At 42.1% G+C, this 21,115-nt stretch overlaps 1 protein-coding gene across 2 annotated transcripts in view; it reads right to left on the reverse strand.

Annotated features, from left to right (window-relative positions):
- The window catches only part of GCN1 (GCN1 activator of EIF2AK4), a 66,056-nt gene that overhangs the window by 31,497 nt on the left and 13,444 nt on the right, over positions 1-21,115 (reverse strand). For both annotated transcript variants that reach the window (XM_077835490.1, XM_077835491.1), the window contains exons 14-28: positions 20,881-21,054; positions 19,326-19,478; positions 18,317-18,409; positions 16,357-16,432; positions 16,021-16,180; positions 14,447-14,636; positions 14,189-14,313; positions 13,648-13,826; positions 13,380-13,473; positions 10,517-10,630; positions 10,051-10,249; positions 9,031-9,186; positions 6,223-6,401; positions 4,919-4,999; positions 4,223-4,366 (exon numbers count right to left, since the gene is read on the reverse strand). In XM_077835490.1, coding sequence (XP_077691616.1) covers positions 4,223-4,366; positions 4,919-4,999; positions 6,223-6,401; positions 9,031-9,186; positions 10,051-10,249; positions 10,517-10,630; positions 13,380-13,473; positions 13,648-13,826; positions 14,189-14,313; positions 14,447-14,636; positions 16,021-16,180; positions 16,357-16,432; positions 18,317-18,409; positions 19,326-19,478; positions 20,881-21,054 — 2,117 coding nt within the window. The remainder of the gene's footprint in view (positions 1-4,222; positions 4,367-4,918; positions 5,000-6,222; positions 6,402-9,030; positions 9,187-10,050; positions 10,250-10,516; positions 10,631-13,379; positions 13,474-13,647; positions 13,827-14,188; positions 14,314-14,446; positions 14,637-16,020; positions 16,181-16,356; positions 16,433-18,316; positions 18,410-19,325; positions 19,479-20,880; positions 21,055-21,115) is intronic.

Genomic DNA, 21,115 nt, shown 5'->3' on the forward strand with positions numbered 1-21,115 from the left:
TCCTTCTTAAACATGGGAGACCAGAACTGCACACAGTACTCCAGGTGAGGTCTCACCAGTGCCTTATATAACGGTACTAAAACCTCCTTATCCCTACTGGAAATACCTCTCCTGATGCATCCCAAGACGACATTAGCTTTTTTCACAGCCATATCACATTGGCAGCTCATAGTCATCCTATGATCAACCAATACTCCAAGGTCCTTTTCCTCCTCCGTTACTTCTAGTTGATGCGTCCCTAGCTTATAACTAAAATTCTTGTTATTAATCCCTAAATGCATGACCTTACACTTCTCACTATTAAATTTCATCCTATTCCTATTACTCCAGTTTACAAGGTCATCCAGATCCTCCTGTAGGGTATCCCTGTCCTTCTCTAAATTAGCAATACCTCCCAGCTTTGTATCATCTGCAAACTTTATTAGCACACTCCCACTTTTTGTGCCCAGGTCAGTAATAAAAAGATTAAATAAGATTGGTCCCAAAACCGATCCTTGAGGAACTCCACTGGTAACCTCCCTCCAACTTGACAGTTCACCTTTCAGTAGGACCCGTTGTAGTCTCCCCTTTAACCAATTCCCTATCCACCTTTCAATATTCCTATTGATGCCCATCTTATCCAATTTAACTAATAATTCCCCATGTGGCACCGTATCAAACGCCTTACTAAAATCTAAGTAAATTAGATCCACTGCGTTTCCTTTATCTAAAAAATCTGTTACTTTCTCAAAGAAGGAGATCAGGTTGGTTTGGCACGATCTACCTTTTGTAAAACCATGTTGTATTTTGTCCCATTTACCATTGACTTCAATGTCCTTAACTACCTTCTCCTTCAAAATTTTTTCCAAGACCTTGCATACTACAGATGTCAAACTAACAGGCCTATAATTACTTGGATCACTTTTTTTCCCTTTCTTAAAAATAGGAACTATGTTAGCAATCCTCCAATCATACGGTACAACCCCTGAGTTTACAGATTCATTAAAAATTCTTGCTAATGGGCTTGCAATTTCTTGTGCCAATTCTTTTAATATTCTTGGATGAAGATTATCTGGGCCCCCCGATTTAGTCCCATTAAGCTGTTTGAGTTTCGCTTCTACCTCAGATATGGTGATGTCTACCTCCATATCCTCATTCCCATTTATCATGCTACCATTATCCCTAAGATCCTCTTTAGTCTTATTAAAGACTGAGGCAAAGTATTTGTTTAGATATTGGGCCATGCCTAGATTATCCTTGACCTCCACTCCATCCTCAGTTTTTAGCGGTCCCACTTCTTCTTTCTTTGTTTTCTTCCTATTTATATGACTATAGAACCTTTTACTATTGGTTTTAATTCCCTTTGCAAGGTCCAACTCTACTTGACTTTTAGCCTGTCTCACTTTATCCCTACATATTCTGACCTCAATAAGGTAGCTTGCCTTACTGATCCCTCCCTTCTTCCACTCCCTATATGCTTTCTGCTTTTTCTTAATTACCTCTCTAAGATGCTTGCTCATCCAGCTTGGTCTACAACTCCTGCCTATGAATTTTTTCCCCTTTCTTGGGATGCAGGCTTCCGATAGCTTCTGCAGCTTTAATTTAAAATAATCCCAGGCCTCCTCTACCTTTAAACCCATAAATTCTTCAGTCCAATCCACTTCCCTAACTAATTTCCTTAATTTTTGAAAGTCAGCCCTTTTGAAATCAAAAACCTTAGTTGCAGATTTATTTTTGTTAATCCTTCCATTCAGTTTGAACTGAATTAGCTCATGATCACTTGAGCCAAGATTATCCCCTACAACCATTTCCTCTATGAGGTCCTCATTACTCACCAAGACCAAATCTAAAATAGCATCCCCTCTAGTCGGTTCAGCAACTACTTGCTGAAGGAATCCATCAGCTATCGCATCTAGGAAAATCTGAGCCCTATTATTATTACTAGCACTCGTCCTCCAGTCTATATCTGGGAAGTTAAAGTCTCCCATGATCACACAGTTTCCATTAGTATTTACTTTATTAAAAACATTAAAAAGGGCTCTATCCATATCCAAATTAGATCCCGGCGGTCTATAGCACACCCCAAGCACTATCCCAGGGGAGGCTCTAATAGTTTTCTTCCCCAATTTAATTTTTGCCCAGACAGACTCAGTCATATCCATTTCATCGCTTATTTCTTTACATTCTATCTCATCATTGATATACAGTGCTACTCCACCACTTTTACCTTTATTTCGGTCTTTCCTAAACAGCACATACCCTTCAATACCTGTAGCCCAGTCATGACTACTATTCCACCAGGTCTCTGTTATACCTATAATATCTGGTTTCACTTCCTGCACCAGTAACTCTAGTTCCTCCATTTTGTTACCTAGGCTCCTTGCATTAGTGTACAAACATCTTAATTTTTGCTGTTTAGCCTCACTCACATTCTGTACCCTATTAGGCACGGTTATTTTACTACCAGTATAACCTATTAGACTTGTATCTACACTGCCCTTCCTCCTACCTACAGCTGTATCCACTCTTACTTCATTTTCTTTCCACTCTATGTTTAATTCTGGCGTGGAGATTACCTGGACATCTCCCAACCATCTCCCCCAAATTCCTAGTTTAAAGCTCTCTTAATCAGTTGTGCCAGCCTCCATCCTAGAAGTCTATTTCCTTCCCTACTCAGATGAAGTCCATCCCGAGAGAACTGTCCTCTATCCATGAATGCCTCCCAATGGCCATACATCCCAAAGCCCTCCTTATAGCACCACTGCCTAAGCCATCTATTGATAGTCATAATCTTGTCACACCTTTGTTGCCCTTCTCTAGGAACAGGCAGAATCCCACTAAAGATCACCTGAGCCTCAATTTCCTTAAGCGTCCTCCCCAGCCTAGCATAGTCTCCCTTAATACTTTCCAGCGAGAATCTAGCCGTATCATTTGTTCCCACATGAAGGATAATTAGGGGATTCTTTCCCGCTCCCTTTAGAATCCTTTTCAACCTCAGGTCTACATCCCGTATCTTAGCACCCGGAAGACAGCACACCCTCCTATTTTCTGGATCAGCTCTGGTTACAGGCCTATCTATTCTTCTCAGTAAAGAGAAGGGGGTTTATTTACGGTACCAGGAAGACAGACAAGCAGCTTTAAAAATATGGTGCCATAGTGGCCAGTTATATACTTTTTATTAATTCATTTGTACATACAGAGACATTGTTACAAGTAAAAAAAAACCCTAAACAAAAATAAAAATAAAAAAAGTACATACATATAAAGGTCATCCTACTTGCATCAAACATTTATGACTACCTTGCGGGGGAAGAAGGCAGAGAGATGGCAGTGAATGAGTGCTTACAAATATCCGGTGGGTTGTGAAGGGAAAATTAGCATTATTCTAAGAGCTAAGTTACTGGGCGGGCATTAACCATATAAGCTAAGCTATGTTATCAGGTATTAACAAAAACTATGTCCTTGCTTCTCAGCAGTTTGTCTTTTTTGCTGGCTAAATTTTAACTCCTTCCGCACACTACTGAGCACGTGTAAACAGTTTTTTTTCCCAAGGCTTATAACTTGGCCAAAATTTGGACAGGTTTTGTTGGTTTTTTTAAATGGGAACAGTAAGAGAGACATCCCTGATATCAGATGGACCCTCTCCTGCCAAATTTCAAGCCCCTGCTCGAAAGCATGGAGGTGCTTGAGCTCCTTAGCAAGTCTGTAGGAAGAATTTTTAACTTTGACACAACAACCTCTTGGCCCCTTATCCCATTCTCAGAAATGGCTGACCCATTTTTGCTGAAACTTTCTAAAAACATTCAACCTGAGCCAGACACGGAACATTTCAGCCCAAATGGCCCAAAGTTTGGCAAAGTTATAAGCAACCAGAAATAAGGTCTTGTAATGTGAAGCATCAGGCAACCTTTACTACAGGCAGCACTACCAGCTCCTCCTATAATTATTAAGGGCAAACAGAATGTTAAAGCGTTACACAGCTGTACGAGGAAGGAGACGGGGATAAGCCAAAACTGCTATTTGAACCACAAACCCAGTGCAGACCCTTTAATGCAATTAATAATGTTCTGACTGTCCATAGTGGGAACATTTAGTAGTCACTGTCTCCTCCTACAGAGCTTAGCTCAGAGACCCGCTTAACAAATGATGGGAACTATCCCAATCAGGGGGTTGGGTAGCCTGCACAAAGGACTTAGAGAGCCCCGAGTTTAAGTGGAAGTCAGAACAAATGTTTCACACCTACCCTGAGAGCTGCATCTCGAACATTCATGCATGGAGACTGCAGGGCCTGAAGTAACACATCTATCTCCTCCTGTTCTGCATAGGCACAGCCATCCTCTCCACTGCTGCTGGTGCACAGAGCGGTCAGCGTATTGGAAGCCAGAACCTGAAACACAATTACAAAGTATTAGAGCTCCTATTGCTAGCCTTCCATCCCATTGCACTGATCATAAATAAAATATAGGTGGATATGACTACATTGCAACAAAGGAAAAAATCTAACAGACAGTCCAGTGGCAGTGCAACATGCAGCCAGGAAGTGACTTGGTGCTTTGCTTTCTATCTGGGAAAGGCTTTTCTGACTCTCCTCCTCATCAGCATCCTGGCCAATACAGAATGAGCAGTGTAGTTGGACTCTGAAAGGAGCCACTTCTACACTTCTTTGCTAGAGGGACAAGGACCGCCACACAAGGCCTTAGAGAGGAAATAAATAGGGACAAACTCAGGGGGAAATGGGGAAGAACGAGTTGGTCCAGTAGAGGAAGAACAAAGGCTTGTTATCCTCAGATACTGGCACCATATAAAACAACTGGTGGTACGTGAACATATGTGAACAACCAGCCCCAGAGATTTTAGAATTGATGGACATATTTCCTAGGTTCAGCTGCTGATGCAGCTTAGGCTGGGTCTATACTGCTAGACTAAGTGGACAGCTCACCTGTAACCGTGGAGAACCTGTTCCAATCACCCTGGTCAGCAACAGCAGCATATCTGTGCGAGGCAGCAACTCGGGGCCATTCTAAGAAGAGGGGGAAAAATAACATCTTGCCACTCTAATTCGTTCAAATGTAACCCCAAAAGCTAACAGACAGAGAAAATCCAGTGCTAGCAAGTTAGCTGGGCAGGAAGGAAACCCACTCCAATGCCAGCTGCACTACTCCTACACCAGTGAACAAAAAACCTTGAATCATTACATCTGACACACAGAAGGAATTTGCTTTATCCATTCCAGAATTTAACACTCTTAAGGATTAATTCAAACTAATCCATATACTGATAGATGCTGGGATAGTGATCTTAGCTAGGCAATTCAGTAGCAAGAGGATAGGCACCTTCAAAATATCTACGACAGATGTTGAGGGACTTCTGAAGGGAAAGTAATATTTGACTAAGCTATTTGCAAGTAGTGATGGTTAGGTCCTCTACCATCAGATGAGACCAGGGAAAAGTATATGAACAAAGAGAAATCAGATTATTTGTGTAGCACCAAATTTGTGCTAAAGCCTACCACATAAAGCCTAAGAGGCTGTGAAAAAGACAACAGATACTCCCTATAAACCCTCATCAACTTGCCAGCTTGTGAATTCTGTCACAAGCAACAAGGCTCAGACTGAGTGTCTAAGAACAGGGGATACAGAGCAAGTCAGCAGCAGGGAGCTAGGGAAACTGCTTCACTGATATTCGAGACACAAGATGGGCAAGGAAGTATCTTTTACTGGACCAACTTCTGTTGGGGAGAGAGACAAGCTTTCGAGCTACACAGAGCTCTTCTTCAGGTCTGGGAAAGACACTCAGAGTCACACAGCTAAGTACAGATAGATATGTGCTAACTACTTAAGCTAAACTATCTGTTCTAGCTTGTGTTTATCTGTGACTTTCTGAATACTTTTCCCAGGTCTGAGGAAGAGCTCTGTGTAAGCTTGAAAGCTTGTCTCTCTCTCTCTCACCCACAGAAGCTGGTCCAATAAAAGATATTACCTCACCCACCTTGTCCCTCTAATATCCTGGGACTGATCATTGCATACAATCACTGATATTTTCACATACAATCAATAGCAAGCTCTGCTGAAGGGACAACTTAGTAGCTGCACAGAACTCTTCATCCCAGGGTTTCTTGCTGCAGGTATCAGTGCCCACATTAATCACTCCTTGGCAACTCTCTTATCTTTAATGCCATCATCTTCAGAGTGATCTCTTCACATTCCTCCAGTTCCCAGCCCTGGGGAACGGATGAACACTGACCTCATCCACCAGCAAAGTTTGGCCACTTGCTGATCTCAGCTGAGCATGAACTGTAAGGATCTGCAGGATCTTGACCATGAGCGCCTCCTTCTCTTCACTATCATTGGGCGTCTCAGTCAGCACTGTCTTTAACAGAGGAAAGACTAAGGAAAATGCTGGGGCTGATAACGATGCAGTGCCTGCAATGGGTAGAGAGAAAAGAAGAAATCCTGTGAGCACAGTGGAGTCTCTTGGGCCTTCATTTACTCTGTAGATATGTAAGAGATTAATGTATTATTCTTTAACTTTTATATTGTGGTATCGCCTAAAGGCCACAACCGGGTTAGGCCCCATTGTGCTAGGCACTGTACAAACACACACAATAAATGCCACAAAGAGCTTACAATCTAAAAGAGACCATATGTAACAAGTGGACTTGGGCAACAGGGTAAGAAATGTAGCAAGGTGTGCACAATTCTTAGCTATTCTAAAGCAGCAATCACAGCTCACCATCTGCCTAACCACTGTCACATTGCAGTTTCACTTCAACAGCAGTGGCATTCAGGCCGCAGCATTGAGCCGGTCTGAGATGCCTGCTCTCAGTGCTGGTGCATTTTATATTAGTGTGCTTTTAGTGGGCTTTTAATTAAGTGACATTAGGAGCTCAAATGATGTCAGACGCTTAGGACCGTGCAGAAAAAGCACAAAGAGTAAGAGGAATCACTGAAATTCAGGGGACAAAAAGTGGAAAAATAGATGAGATACTGAGCTCAGCATCAACAGCTTTTACACAGTACCTAGCAGCCTAGCCAGACCATCCCCTTAAAGACGTCACATGGATTCCAGGGGACAACACTCCTTTAACTCTGGTTTGAGGCTCAACAAATAAAGCATTTTGAACTCCAGTTGTTTGGCAGCTGGGTCTTTTTCTCTCATAGTGAATCAACTTTAGAACTGGTGTGAAACACACACTCCTCCCAGCCAGTCCAAAACAGGGAGGTATTAGAAAATAAAGCATTAGAAAGGCTAGCAAAATAAATGACCCTAAATCCCCAGTGTCAGGCTATCCTGTCAATAGTTATTTACTGCAGGGTACTGCATGAATATAGCCACTGGTTAGTTATGGACCAGTATTCATAAGAATCCTCCCATGGGACCACAGTTACAGTCCTTTTCCAAATACTGCTAAAAATAAATAGTGGTTAGAGAGCGTGAATACCCAAGAGGAATGTTTGCCTTCTACCTTCTCTATCAGTGAATGCAGATTTTAATTTCAAATGGAAGAATGAAGAGCTCTGCAGATACAGCACTACAGTGTTATAGCCAGTTTCCTCTCATGTAGGACACAAGCTGTCAGAGCATTTCAAGGAAGAATTATTAATGACCCTTTTTCCTTGTGAAGCTGCTAATTTAACACTACTACAGAGGGAGCATGGATGAAGAAGCCACAGCTGTGGAATTTGCTCCCTCTAGCCCCAAATTACGGTAACTTCAGGGCATATCTCATCATGGGTCAAGCATTGGCTTGACTATGGGTTTAAGCAAGGGAGGTTCTTGATTTCTTTACAAGGGGCTTTATCAGGGAGGAAAGCGATTTTGCATTCATTTCAGACAACAATTATTGTATTTAAGTATGTAAAAATATGCCCAGATGCTTCAGAAACAGATGATTACATCACATTTTGAAGGGGTAATTTCATGGTAAACCAAGGAATTAATCTTAATTTAAAAGATTAATAATATTTTGGATATTAAGAGACATTAAGCACTGCAGCATTTAAAAATCTTCAATCTAATGGGAAAAGGAGTTAAATCAAAATTTCAATTAGAAAAGCTGGGAAAGCATTTATCCATGCAACAGGATTTGCACAACAATCTACTAATGAGCAAATTCTCAGACATTTGTTCAAATAACTGCTGAGTGGGAGGAACAATGTGTATTGTGGTTGTATCCAGCAACGGCCACTTTCAGGACAGAAGCTTTAAAATGGATCTAAATATTAATGAGACAGTACAGTTGAAACAGATGATATATTGCAGAGTCACAATATCACTGAGATGTTAAACAACGTACTGAAGTGGAAAGCACCATGGTCAATGGTTTACTAAACTGTAAAGAATAAGTGTACTGCTACCACAAAGAAGCAGACCGTGGTGGGTGAAGGACTATAGCACTGAGGTACAAGGTCTTTAAAATGATGAATAAAGCTGTATCTTAGATTTCCTCTAAAGAACTGTAAGGGTTGTATCCTAAGGTATTATACTGGTCATAATGGGACAGGAACAGAAAGGTTAAGTTAGATGGTAAACAACCAGAAGCCGGGATGAGCCACAGCTCACACGGCAAGCAAGCTGGGGCAACTCACCCTTTTTTTTCCCCCCCTTCTTTTCCTCTTTTCGCTTAGACTAATATTTGCCACACTTAGTCAACACTTATTAAGCGGTGCTGAATACTAAGAATTATTCAGTGTGTGCACATATTTATGAACCATGCGTACAGATTCCTCTGCAGGATGTGGGCCTTAGCATGAACTCTGGTGTAGCATGGTTTGTTTGTATAATTGGTTTTTGGTTGTGTTTTTTAAAGATGAAAAACTAACAAGGAATAATTGATAGCAATTTTATACTTGCACTGATTGTACCTGTGACAACATGTATTACCGCTATTACTGCAACAAAAAAAATCTTAGGGAGTAAGTCTGGGGATTTGGGTAAGTAGAGGAGCTTTTCTATCTAATTTGGGGAAAATAAATGTGACGTTTTAGCTCACAAGAGGCTGTACAAATATCTTAAAAAAAAATCATCTGGAAAACCCCTAGCATCTCTTACCTGGCTCTCCCTTGCCAGTCTTGCTGGGGATGGTGTGTGCATGCAACAAGCAAACAACTCTGTTAATGGCAGTAGACAACTCTTCCTGGCACCAGGATTCATCTAATTCACATGCTGGTTTCATCAGGCGTAAGGTCACATGACTCACTAAAGTACCTAAATATAATAAAACAGTCTTTGAGTGGACTAAATACAAACAATAAAAGTCATTCCCAGAGGTAAAACATAAATCCCCAAACATTACCAACCAGTGGCGTAGGAGCAATTTTTATAATGGGGGTGCTAAAAGCCATTGAACAAAGTTGTAAGCCCTGTATATGATGGAAACCGCTTCAAGCCAGGGGGTGCTGCCGCACTCCCAGCACCCGTAGTTCCAGCACGTCTGTTACCAAACTTCCAGAGAGAAGGAACTGCTACCCACAGAGCTAAGGGCTCTCACACCAGCTGGATGAGAGTAGAGGGAACAGAGTACAAACTCTCCAGCTTATGAGAGATGTCTCCATCTGTGTGCATTTCAATCAGATTTCAGGCTAAGCTTAATTCTTTGATCAGAAATGAGCCGTTTTCTGCAAGAGCCATCAGGAAACCCAAGAAAAGAAGCCTCATGCATTCAAAGTTTCTCTCAGAGTTCTCCACATAAGGGCCATAGGTCAGTTGTTATCGCCATCTGATGGCCTGCTATGAGTTGCTAGTTACTGACCATTTCCACATCCAATGAACAAACATCAAGTTTGACATTTGGTACCCCTATTGGCAAGTTCAACAAGGTAGCCAAGGACTGAATGATGAATGCGTGCAGTCAAACTACACTGGGGCAGATACTCCCATCCCAGGACAGACTGAGACATATCTGTTCTATTGCTAAAACAAAGCAGCGTTCAGAGATATTTAGCTAACATATTTCACACTCTCTCTATTCACTTTAAAAGTTCCAGAAGAAACATTTACAATCCCATATAACAGAAGCATTCCCTGAACAGGAAATCTTTATACAACACACAACAAATTGCAGACACTAACCAAAAGTCTTCAGTCGAGGAGGCATGACACAGGAAGCTAAGGAAAGGAAAGCGGTTTTAATTCTGGGAGCAGCCAATGGGGATTTTAACAGTGGCAAGAAGGAGCCTATGAGAACCGGGATGTACTGGGTTAGACCAAGAGGGTTACTCTTTAGAACAGCATCCAGGAGTCCTAGAGCTGCTTCCAGTTCGCCATCAAGCTGCAAGAGAAATCATTGCAATGGTTACTCCAAAGACTATCTACAAATCAAGGAAGAGGTTTAATCTTTTGTTTCTGATGAAAAACCGCAAATGGATTATTGTCAGTTCTTACATTTTCATTAACTTTTCTTTTCATTGAAATGATTTGTTCATCTCAGTTTGCAGAGGTGACGAAAGTGCCTTGAGTCAAAAGTATCAGAATACCATCCCCTGTCCCCACCCTAGAGCTAGCAGAGATCCAATTTCAGGCAAATTCAGTAACTTGCCTCCTTCAGTTGCTTTCTGATTTGAGACTCCTTCTCCAACTGTGCATGCAGCAACTCCTTCTGTTTAGTCGTCAGCTGCACCTCCTCCTTTATTCCTTTCTTCTTCTTTATTTCCTGAAGGACAGAGTTATTGACATTATTTGGGGACTATCAGCACTATCCTCTCCATACAGGCTATGGAGTGGGAGGGAAGGAGGTGGAGACAGAGAAAATGCAATCAACTCAAAATTAGCTACTCATAAGGCAACATCAAAACACTGCTCCAAAGGCATACAACTCCTACTCGAAGGGCTGGTCTACACTTGAAAATTAGATCAACCCAGCTTCCTTATTCAGGGGTGTGAAAGCTCCACGTCCCTAAGTGACATAATTAAGGTGTCCTAAATCCCCAAGTAGACAAGGCTAGATTAGCAGAAGAATTCTTCCGCTGACCGAGCTACCGACTCTTGGGGAGGTGGATTACCTATGCTGATGGGAAAACACTTCCCGTTGGCGTATGTAGTGTCTACCCTGAAGCACTGCAGCTGTGCGGCTGCATTTCAAACCTAGACAAGCCCTAAATGCAGAATGAAGCTCAATGAGTTCACAACTCAGCAGAGGATCCCATTAGCAGCAAGGCACCAGTTTTGCTCAGCTTTTGTTCAGCAAGGAATTATTCAATGAACTGCACTTTCAGTGGAAATAGCTGTATGCAGTATTTCCATTGACTATATCAGGTAAATCAGAGGCCTCCAAATAAATCTGGGGGTTTTTTTTCCCAGGAAGTTATCCTTTCACACTTGAATACAGCTACCCAATTTAAACAGGATTTACCACTTGTTCCATACAATAATGGGAATTATTCTCTCATACAGACATAAAAAGTGTTTATTTGCTTGCTACGATTTCAGTTTATCACATTTAGTCCCAACGGCAGCGTTTCATATTACTGAGCTCTGGTCTTAGGTTGCATTTGGACTGGTTCTACACTGATCTTTGCTGGAGATGTCCTCTCCCCACCTCAGCCTGGAGCTCAGCACTACCCCTTGTGACAAAGTCAGGCCGGATGGCTGCAAGAGGGTTCTGGAAGGCCAAGATATTAGCCCTAGAATGTTAAAGGCCCTTTTTCCTACAAGCCGAGAAGGGTTTACCTCAGGTCATTTAGGGACACCTGAATCCAATTAAGGGCTGCCTGAGACCTTTTAAAACCCCTCCTCTGGTGAGAGAAAAGGGAAGAGAGAGAGAAGTGGCTGCCAGGCTAGTGGCAGCAAGGAAATTAACTTCTCCAGGGTGAGAGGCTGTGCTCCTTCCCATAGGGGAAACAGCCAAACCTGAGTTCTTCCCCTAGCAGACACTGACACCCTGAGGCAAACAATGGGACAACACCCTGCCCCAGTGAGGGAAGGTATCCCCCTTTGTTTTTGAGTTTGTGAGACTGTTTCCTTTTTATTTGGTGGAGGAATCACCCCTTAGGCCAACCCTAAGGCCCACCCTGAAAATACGGCCAAAGGAACACGGAAAGGCGAAGACAAATGCTGCCCAGAGTGGGGCTGGATTTACCCCAGGCCCACCACCACCTAAGTGGGAAGTGCTAAGTCTGGAAAGACGAAGGAGGTACCTTGCCACACCCTGTTTAATAGCAAACTACTCATTTACTTCTGGATTCTGCAAAAATGCATTGGCTGTGTCCTTGCCATTCAGATACTGGTGATCCAGTAGGTAGCACCTTTCCTCCCTAATTGTATTACAGTATCACCTAGAGGCTCCAGCTGACACTGGGGCACCATTGTGTTAGGTGCTGTACGTGTACACACACACACACACACACACACAGAGTAAAAGGCAGTCTTTGCCCTGAATAGTTTACAATCTGAACAAGGGATGTAAGGTAAAACAGAGGCATAGAGGGGTGAAATGACCTGCCCAAGGTTATATGAAAAGTCAGTGTCAGAGCTGAGAACAGAACCTAGGTTTTCTGAGTCCCAGACTAGCATCCTATTCACTGGACTATGTTGCCTCTCCTAGTTCATACTGAACTACTGTCATGGCACAGAGTTAGAGAGCTGTGTTCCCATGGTTTTAAATGAGAAATCCTGAAAGATACCATGGCATCTTCACAAGGACAGGAGATATTAACCATGGTATACTGGACAGATTAAAACTCAGGTCACTATATTTTTGCCTCCCCTAATTCCTCCTAAAGTTTTAACTGGACACAGTATTATTCTTCACTTCCTGTCCTATACAGTTGATTGTTGCTGGATGCTATTAAAGCGGACACATTTCAATCCCTAAAGTGATCCTTACATGTAGTGTGTACATCAGACAGGTTTGTAAAGCTCTGTGATGGGAGGTGCTCTCCCAGACATTAATATCACATGTAGACAGAACTGATACTCATCCTGTTCCTCTGAGGGTTGGGCAGGTCATTGATCAAACATATGGCAACGTGTCCAAAAAGAGCCCTTTGATTAATTTGACATAATTCCTTCTACTCTGTTACTTTCCCCATAAAGCATATATGTACATACTGAATGGATCTGCTAGTTGTTACCAAAATGCAAGTTCCCGTTAACGCCTACTGAGAACCTATTAATAGACTGTTATACAAGATGCATGAAATAAGACATGAAGAGAGAAGAGACCCTTGCACATGCACTATATACTGGTTGCATTGTAATCATGTTCACTTCACTAAAACTGCACAGCATATGTATGCATTTAAATCAATTGTAACAGCTGGTATTTGGACACCAAAAATTTATATTTCCTTCAATACACACAGACACACACACACACACACCAGAGCCATGCAATGAAACGGATGAGCTAGGCTGGTCATTAAAACCTTCAGCATTGGGATGTCCTGCTACTATCGCCTTACCTCCTTCAGTTCCAGCTCAATGATCTGCTCCTTGAAGGAATAAGCCTTATTCTCCCTCTTCATGTTGGCCTTTTTCATGCTGTCTTGTTGTGCACTGAGAAAAAGTATTTAGAGGAATCAGCACAATGAAGTGGACTGAAAAGGTTCTTGCTAAAGATCCAGGAACACCCATCTACGAGCAGCTGCTGAAGCCCTTTACCCCAAGACTGGAAGCCACTGGAAATTGACTTCCACATTCCAACTTACACAGGGAATTAAAAGCCCTCACCTCTGTATGATGGATTTGTCGAACAGCTCCCCCTCTGGCGTCTGCATGATGGCAAACTCTTCTCGAGTCACATGGCACAGAGCTGGGTTCTCCATAGAAGCTGAGATTGTGCTGATCAGCTGAGGGAGCACTTTGCGAGGTGAAAGTGCCGAGAGCGATCCCACTGCATTCATGGATGACTGCGAAGAAAAAAACACCGTGGTCAGTGTTCACTGAAACAGTCTCGCCATCTTATTCACAAGACTAAGTCCCTGCTCAGTTGGCCTGAACTATTTGTCCCGTAGGCCATTTTTTCCGAGCAAAGAGCTCCTTGTCTAAGGTGCTCTTGACACCTCACCCAGGCCTAGAGCTCAGTCACTGGCACATCATTTCCCTTTCATCTCCCAGGAACTTCCTATGGAAAAGGTTTTTTCATTCCTGCACTCTTTCCATTGCAGAACAGAGCTCCCTCCCGATGAACCACTCTGCCTCTCTCATCACCTCCACCCTTTGCCCCTAAGATGTTTTTGGAGATAGTTCAGGGAAAGCAAAAGCTAGTCACCTGGTTTATGGGTGTCTGGGTGGTGATTCTGGGTAGAATTTTATCCAGCTGTTTGGTAATGAAGTCTTCAGGGTCTATCTTCATCTTGATAAGGAGGGCTGGCCAAAGCCCAGACTGCACCTCCACTGAAGAGACGTTTATGGGAATACATAGGCATAATAAATACAGAGCAGGGACTGCTAAGAAATCTAAGCAACCCCATAGGCACCCCTAACCAACACCTAATAGCCAGTAGGATGGTCTTGTCCCTTCACTCACCCAAGGAAGGATGATGGCTCACTAACAGCATCTCCAGTGCCAGATTTTCTGTCTCAGTACGGTCCACCTCCAGCCCTGCTACACCTGAGATCACACATAGTGTCTCCTGAAGCACACGAGGGGGTACGTATGCTTTCCCCAGCTCAGACAGCTCTCCAGTCTCTGTCACCAGAGCCTCAATGGGCAGCACCTGAACAGACAGAACTTGCTATTAACCCATCAAAGCACATGTTCTAAGGCCTTGCCACTTCTCCCCCCCAGCACAAATAAAATTGTATTGGAACAAAAATAAACTGCCTTAGATAATACTGTGAACCTGCAGACTATGGAAGAAAGAAGGGATAAAGGCTGGTTCTGTGGTTGAAGCACAGAACTAAGAGCAATGTAAAGGAAAGAGAAAAACTGAGAAAGGAAGGTTATTCTAAACTCAACCAGTGGGGAAAGGCAGGATAAAATAAGTCATCCTAGAGGATGGATTTGGGGACGTTCGCTCTGACAAATACCTCCAAACTGTATAATGTGTAATTCCCCACAAGGTCCTTAACCAAAAAAACTTCTGCTAAGCATCTTGGATCCATCTGACATTGGGAGGGAATGCCTAAGTGAATTAGGAGCAGCAGTCCCACTGAAAGTCATGTAGGTGCTTTTGCAAAACCCATCTATGGTGGTTGGATAATGCAAATCAATTTATAACTACGCAGTCACAGCCTAGCAAATAGTGTGTTATATTTGGTCTCTTATTTTATTATTTTTTCATTTCTAAATAATTACCAATAAAATGTGCAAATTATACATAATTTTTAAAGATAGCCTGAACAGAGCATCTGAACTATTAGCTAAGGCCTGCTACTAACCGGCACACTGAGAAAGGGAACAGAGTACTCTGGCCTCACCAAGGAGACAGAGAAAATAATAAGTAACTACTTAGACAAAAAGAAAAGGAGTACTTGTGGCACCTTAGAGACTAACCAATTTATCTGAGCATAAGCTTTCGTGAGCTACAGCTCACTTCATCGGATGCATAAAAGTGGAAAATGCAGTGAGGATATTTTTATACACACAGACCATGAAAAAATGGGTGTTTATCACTTCAAAAGGTTTTCCTCTCCCCCCACCCCACTCTCCTACTGGTAATAGCTTATCTAAAGTGATCACTCGCCTTACAATGTGTATGATAATCAAGGTGGGCCATTTCCAGCACAAATCCAGGGTTTAACAAGAACATCTTGTGGGGGGGAGAACAAGGGGAAATGGGTTAGGTTACTTAGACAAAAAAAACACAGGCAAATAGAAGGTGGAAGTCTTCCTCCCCAAACAGAAGCATAGGAGGGATAATGAGGACAACTGGGATCACAAGGAAAGAAATCACCTGAAAGGTCCTGGACACCTTATGGAAGTCTAGTAAGGAAGGAGTGGTGTTATGTGGGATCATTAACACAACATCCTTTATAAAGCCAAAATTCTGGTTTTGACATCATGTTGTGCAGCAACACTAATAGCAAAGGGATTACAGAGGCTAAATCTGCATGACACTAGAAACTAGTGGCAAGGGAATAGACCTGGTGATCATTCACCTTATGAGACTTGAGAACTGTTTTCAGCTCCTCCAAGATCCCATAGGCCAACTTGTACCCTCCAAGTGAGGACAAGAGTTTCCTAACCGTCTTCTGGGCATGCCTACGAACATGCCAGTTCCGGCTCAGCAGTACTGCAACAAGGGCTCGGTGATACTGTCTGAAAACAGAGAGAAACAAGTTCAGCAAGGGAGCTAGTCAGGCAGAACATTCAGACATGTAGATACAAAAAGTCCAGCCTCTCTGTGTAAAGTCCCAAGACCTCCCTCTCCACTGCCTGCGTTAATATTTCAGCAAGTTAACTGCATCCAATTAAAACAGACAATTTCTACGTACTGAACTTTATTTTCAGGGAGCCGATGTGCATGATCCAAGAGGAGGCGCTCGGTCAGCTGCAATACCGTGCACATGGCTGTAGAGAAACACAAGACACATAAGAAACAGCGTGAGGGCTTACTTACTGTGGGTTTAAAGAGGCTGGATCTTAACCTATGAGCAGACAAAGAGTACACAGGACACTTCAGAACAACATATCTGAAAAACCGATCCTTCCATAGCTGCCAAGAAACATCCTCTACTGATCCTGTGTAAGGGGTAACAGTATCACAAGCAACTAAGATTTTGTCCATACTGGAAGTACCAAATGTAACTGAACAGGACTGTTACTAGCAGGGGTCTAGCATGATTCCTCCGAGCAATGTGAGTGGGGACAATTTTTGTCTGATACCGGGTTATAGAAACTGGGCTACAGACAAGATCTTGTGTACCCTGCGACATGATGGACCTAAATTCTGCAGCAACGCCCTAGTATCTGTAGCATTCTGGTGCAGCTTCATTCAAAAATGAGCATATACTACTATTGCTACAATAGTCTGTGCTACTTAATTTAGGCCATCCTCAGATTCTCTTTTTCAGCATGCCCCTGGTTTTTGTCTCAACAACATATAGCTGCATGATGGAAGATGTTGAGAGACGCTGAAGGTTTCGGCACTTGGATAAGGGGAAAGTGGGGCTTTTTGGCAACCAGAAAGTCACCGGAAATGATTTGGTATTGTTAAGTAACTTAGTTGGCTCTTTCTGCTTACTTAATCTGTAGTGAAACATTTAACAATTGGTCACTCACACTGTCAGCGTTAGGCTCCAGAGTTAAAATGTAATTGCAATTAACAGTGGCTGTTCAAGTATCTGAGGGATAGTATTTCAGGTTGTCTGCAGACTCAGGAGGATCTCTGTTAGTGTTTCCAAAGTTTCCTTCACAACAGCGAGAGCAGGAAACTTCTTCTTTTAAATGAAAGCTTAGATTCTGAAGCATAATTTTATAGTAAAGGGTGGATTCTGCAGCAGCACAGAACACATGCGCCCTGGCTATCATCACATCTCTGTAATACTGTTTTGCTATCATTGTCTTGAGAAAAAAATCCCTGTCCATACTAGTCAGGGAAACAACACTAGCACCTTGTTCGTGACCGCCATGTTCATAGAGTTGTTGTGTGCATAGCTCTGCTCTCAACAGGAACAAGATGACGAGCACAACATCTTTCAGCAACACTAATGTCATCAGGAGAAAAGGAGAACTCTGACTCCTGAACTGCGATCATGGTGAGTAAAGGAGAAATAATACTACTACAAATTTAGGAAGATTTACATCTTCAAAGCTCTGCACTCATAAAATCACTTTGAGAACTAATTACTCAGCTCATTTTCAAATATTTTGATTGAAAAGGTCATGTTTTTCTGGACACGTTCTGTTAATTTTTCTTTTAAATCTTTTTAACTCATTTTGAACATTGGAGGACAAAATGGAGACAGCACTCACTATAATTTATAGCGCAACAGATTTTCTGTCTCCCAGATTATTCCTCCTCCACAAGTCTCTCTCTTTCTCCCATACATTTTCTTTCCCAACACACCACTACTTCTCCCTTTTTTTGCTTTCCTCCACCAGACCTCACCCTTTGGGTTTCTCTAAACTAAAATTTGTGATAATCTATGACTGCTCTAGATACTCCACAATTATTTCCGTCATGGAACAACATTTGTTAAATGCTAATCTAGACACTTCACAAGGTGTTTCAAAGTAATCGGTAACCAACAAATTCACATTAAAAGAGGATCATCAGTAGGCTAGATAGGCCCTTTGAGAGAGCAGTCTGTTCACTTTAGTTTGAAATCTGACCCTGTGAGTGTCAGACAATATGGCTAATAAGCAGCAGAAGCTCTTGTAAAGTCCCAAATAACAGGATTAAACAGGAACTGGCTATGTACGAATGAACTCTGATCACATTTAACAACTCACCTTCCTCTGATGCAGACTGCAAGAACTTCTCAGAAGTGAATATTTGCTTTTTCTCATCTAGAATCAGCTGCCAGAAACCACTCAGCTTGGACTCTGAGTGAGAGAGAGATTCTTCCATCAAGGTAACTCAAAATAAGGCCAGATTTACCATGCAATTACTTCTTTCATTGAAACATAGTTCAATCCTGTCTCTTAAATTGGGGTTCTCTACCTTCACTGCTCTTCAGGTATAAAGCTACCACAACTTTCCGCTATCGCAGAATGTATACCGCCTACACACCCACCCACAGCCCTGTTACAACAGCACTTTCTACTACAGACATTTACTTATGAACCAAGAGATTACAAGAACTAGAAAGCCCCATTTACACATGCATCTCTGTCTCATCCAGACTTTCCGAGGACAAGTCTTCCAAGTGATCCAAATATTGAAGGGGAGGAAGCTGAATAGAGGAGTTTTGCCCTAGCAGATACCTGGGTTTGGACAGTTCTTGGAAAGAGGCTTTGGTGGCAGTATTTAATTGGAAGCATATAACCTTTGCTACTCTAATGGATGGTGGCGTCCCCAGCTACTTCTTTAGAGGATCATTTCCCAAGTTTCCAATCCCACCACGCTCCAAAGAAAGAGAAAAAGTGTTACAAAAGAAAAAGGATGTTCTTAATGCTGGTTTAATCAATGCCTCAGTCAAGAATTATGGGAATTTAAACACCTACATGAAGATTTTCTGTACGAAGACAGACCACTAAAAAGGCATGCTGCACCAACTAAGGCACCGGAGGCTGGGATTTTCACAGCTATGGCACAGTAAGAATTCTGCGTAGTCTCAGTTACATGAGATCTGCCTGCATTAGCTCCACATGGGATAAATCTTACCATGGTTTATACTTTAACTAGCTTACAAACGGACAAGGATTCTCTATGAGGAAGCAACAAACAGACTAAGAATATGACATATATCACAAATCCACTGTCACTGTCCTGGTAACTTGTTCATTTGTGGGCTCTTACCAGTTAGTGCATCAGCCAAAGACATCCTACAGATCAGCAAAGCAGAAGCAACTCCTTCCGTTACCATGGAAACCTGTGTACTTTGAGATGCAGACTTTTCCACTGTCTGGATAAGCATTGGTAATAAGTCCATTGCCTGTAATAACGTGTCGCCTGAGGAAACAGGAAGAGATAAGAGGCAAGAGAAGGTGGACTTCCTGGATCTACACTGAAAGATTCTAACAGCTCTTCTGTTGTCACAAATCCAGTTATGGAAATGAACTAGAGAGACCATTGGGAAAAGTCTACATCTCCAGAACAGATAATCTGCCAAAAGGACTCTAGTTCCTTACATCACCACTGTAATTAAATTTTAAGCCACGGCAAACAGAGGCACTTCCCCACTCCTCCCTCCTCAGGAGCATGTTGCCTTCTCTCTCTGAATTTCTGTTCACAAGTGAAAGATTCTGATCCAATGCTACACAATTACTCATCCACTCAAATTCCACCCAGTTTCCTTGCATTTGACAGAGAATGTTTCCTGAACAGAGTACGTTTTCTGAAACAAGGCAAAGCGGACTTCATTGGAAGGTCTGTGAGCACCCCTCTCATCTCAAACAATCAAAAAAAAAAATCACAGGATTCTACCTTTGGCTTTCAAATTTAAATATCCTTTAAATTAACATTCAAAACTACCTACCCTTTTTAAATTTCCAAAACAAAATGTAACACAAAATACTATAAACAAAAAGAAACATTTCCAAATATGTATCACCACAAAACTCCGAAGTCAGTCAAGAAAGAGTGTTTTAACCATAAAAAAAAATTCAAGAATGAGATCAATATCTTTATATTCTTCATATTTATCAGTTGTTTGGAAAAAAAATTCTCAAGGTTTGCCAGGTAGGTCAAACCAAAGGCACAATCAACAAGATGAATGGGTAATTTCCATTTTTGTAATATTAATGCCTTGATTCCTGATCCCATGAGCAGTTGCACACAAGCAGACCCATGCACCCCGATGAAGCCCCAACAACCTCAGGAGTTTGCCTACATGGGTCTCATTGCAGGATCCTAGCTCTCGTCACTAATTTAGTTCTCAAAGTATTTGCTTCTGCCCTCATAAAAATAGACAAGATTCCTGGTAGACAGAAATGCAGGGTTCACTTAGAAAGTCCAAATTCAGTCACTCACAATGAGAAAATGAAGGCAGTTCCACAGTATCTGTATAATATTTGCATTTATTGTTCAGCTACACCAATGCTGATCATCTCTTTGGTTTATACAGTCTCAGTAACAGTGGATTTATTTAAACGTATATTATATATTTTATTTAGACTACAGAGATTGTTACTCTACAGTCAAATTTTGAGTCCACAATGATGAGGGCCAGTGAAAGCAATTCTCAAAGGAGCACCAAAAGTTTGTGGTTTCTGAAGACCTTTACTTCAGAAACAATTTGCCACACAGAATCTATCTATATCCCTGCAATGATCAGTTTACACCTAGAAGAATGAGATTCAATTACCCTTCTGTTCCCCTGCATAACTGTAAGAGTTATGATCGTAAAGTTTACCTTTGAAAGAGGCTAGCATGCATTGCAGGTAGGCATGTCTCACAGCTGAAGTAGAGGTTTTAAGGCTGAAGGCTTTCTTTAACCACTCTACAAGCTTCTTGGGAACTTCTGTGGTGAACCGATTACACCAAAGAGCAAGGACAGAGACAGCATGTACCAAAGTGCCTTCATGGACTGGGAAGAAATGCAGAGAAAGTCAACACAGCTATCTCAAACCCACGAATGCAGTGACAAG

Source organism: Eretmochelys imbricata, chromosome 15 (genome assembly GCF_965152235.1).
Source record: "Eretmochelys imbricata isolate rEreImb1 chromosome 15, rEreImb1.hap1, whole genome shotgun sequence".
In the NCBI taxonomy this organism is placed as follows: Eukaryota; Metazoa; Chordata; order Testudines; family Cheloniidae; genus Eretmochelys; species Eretmochelys imbricata.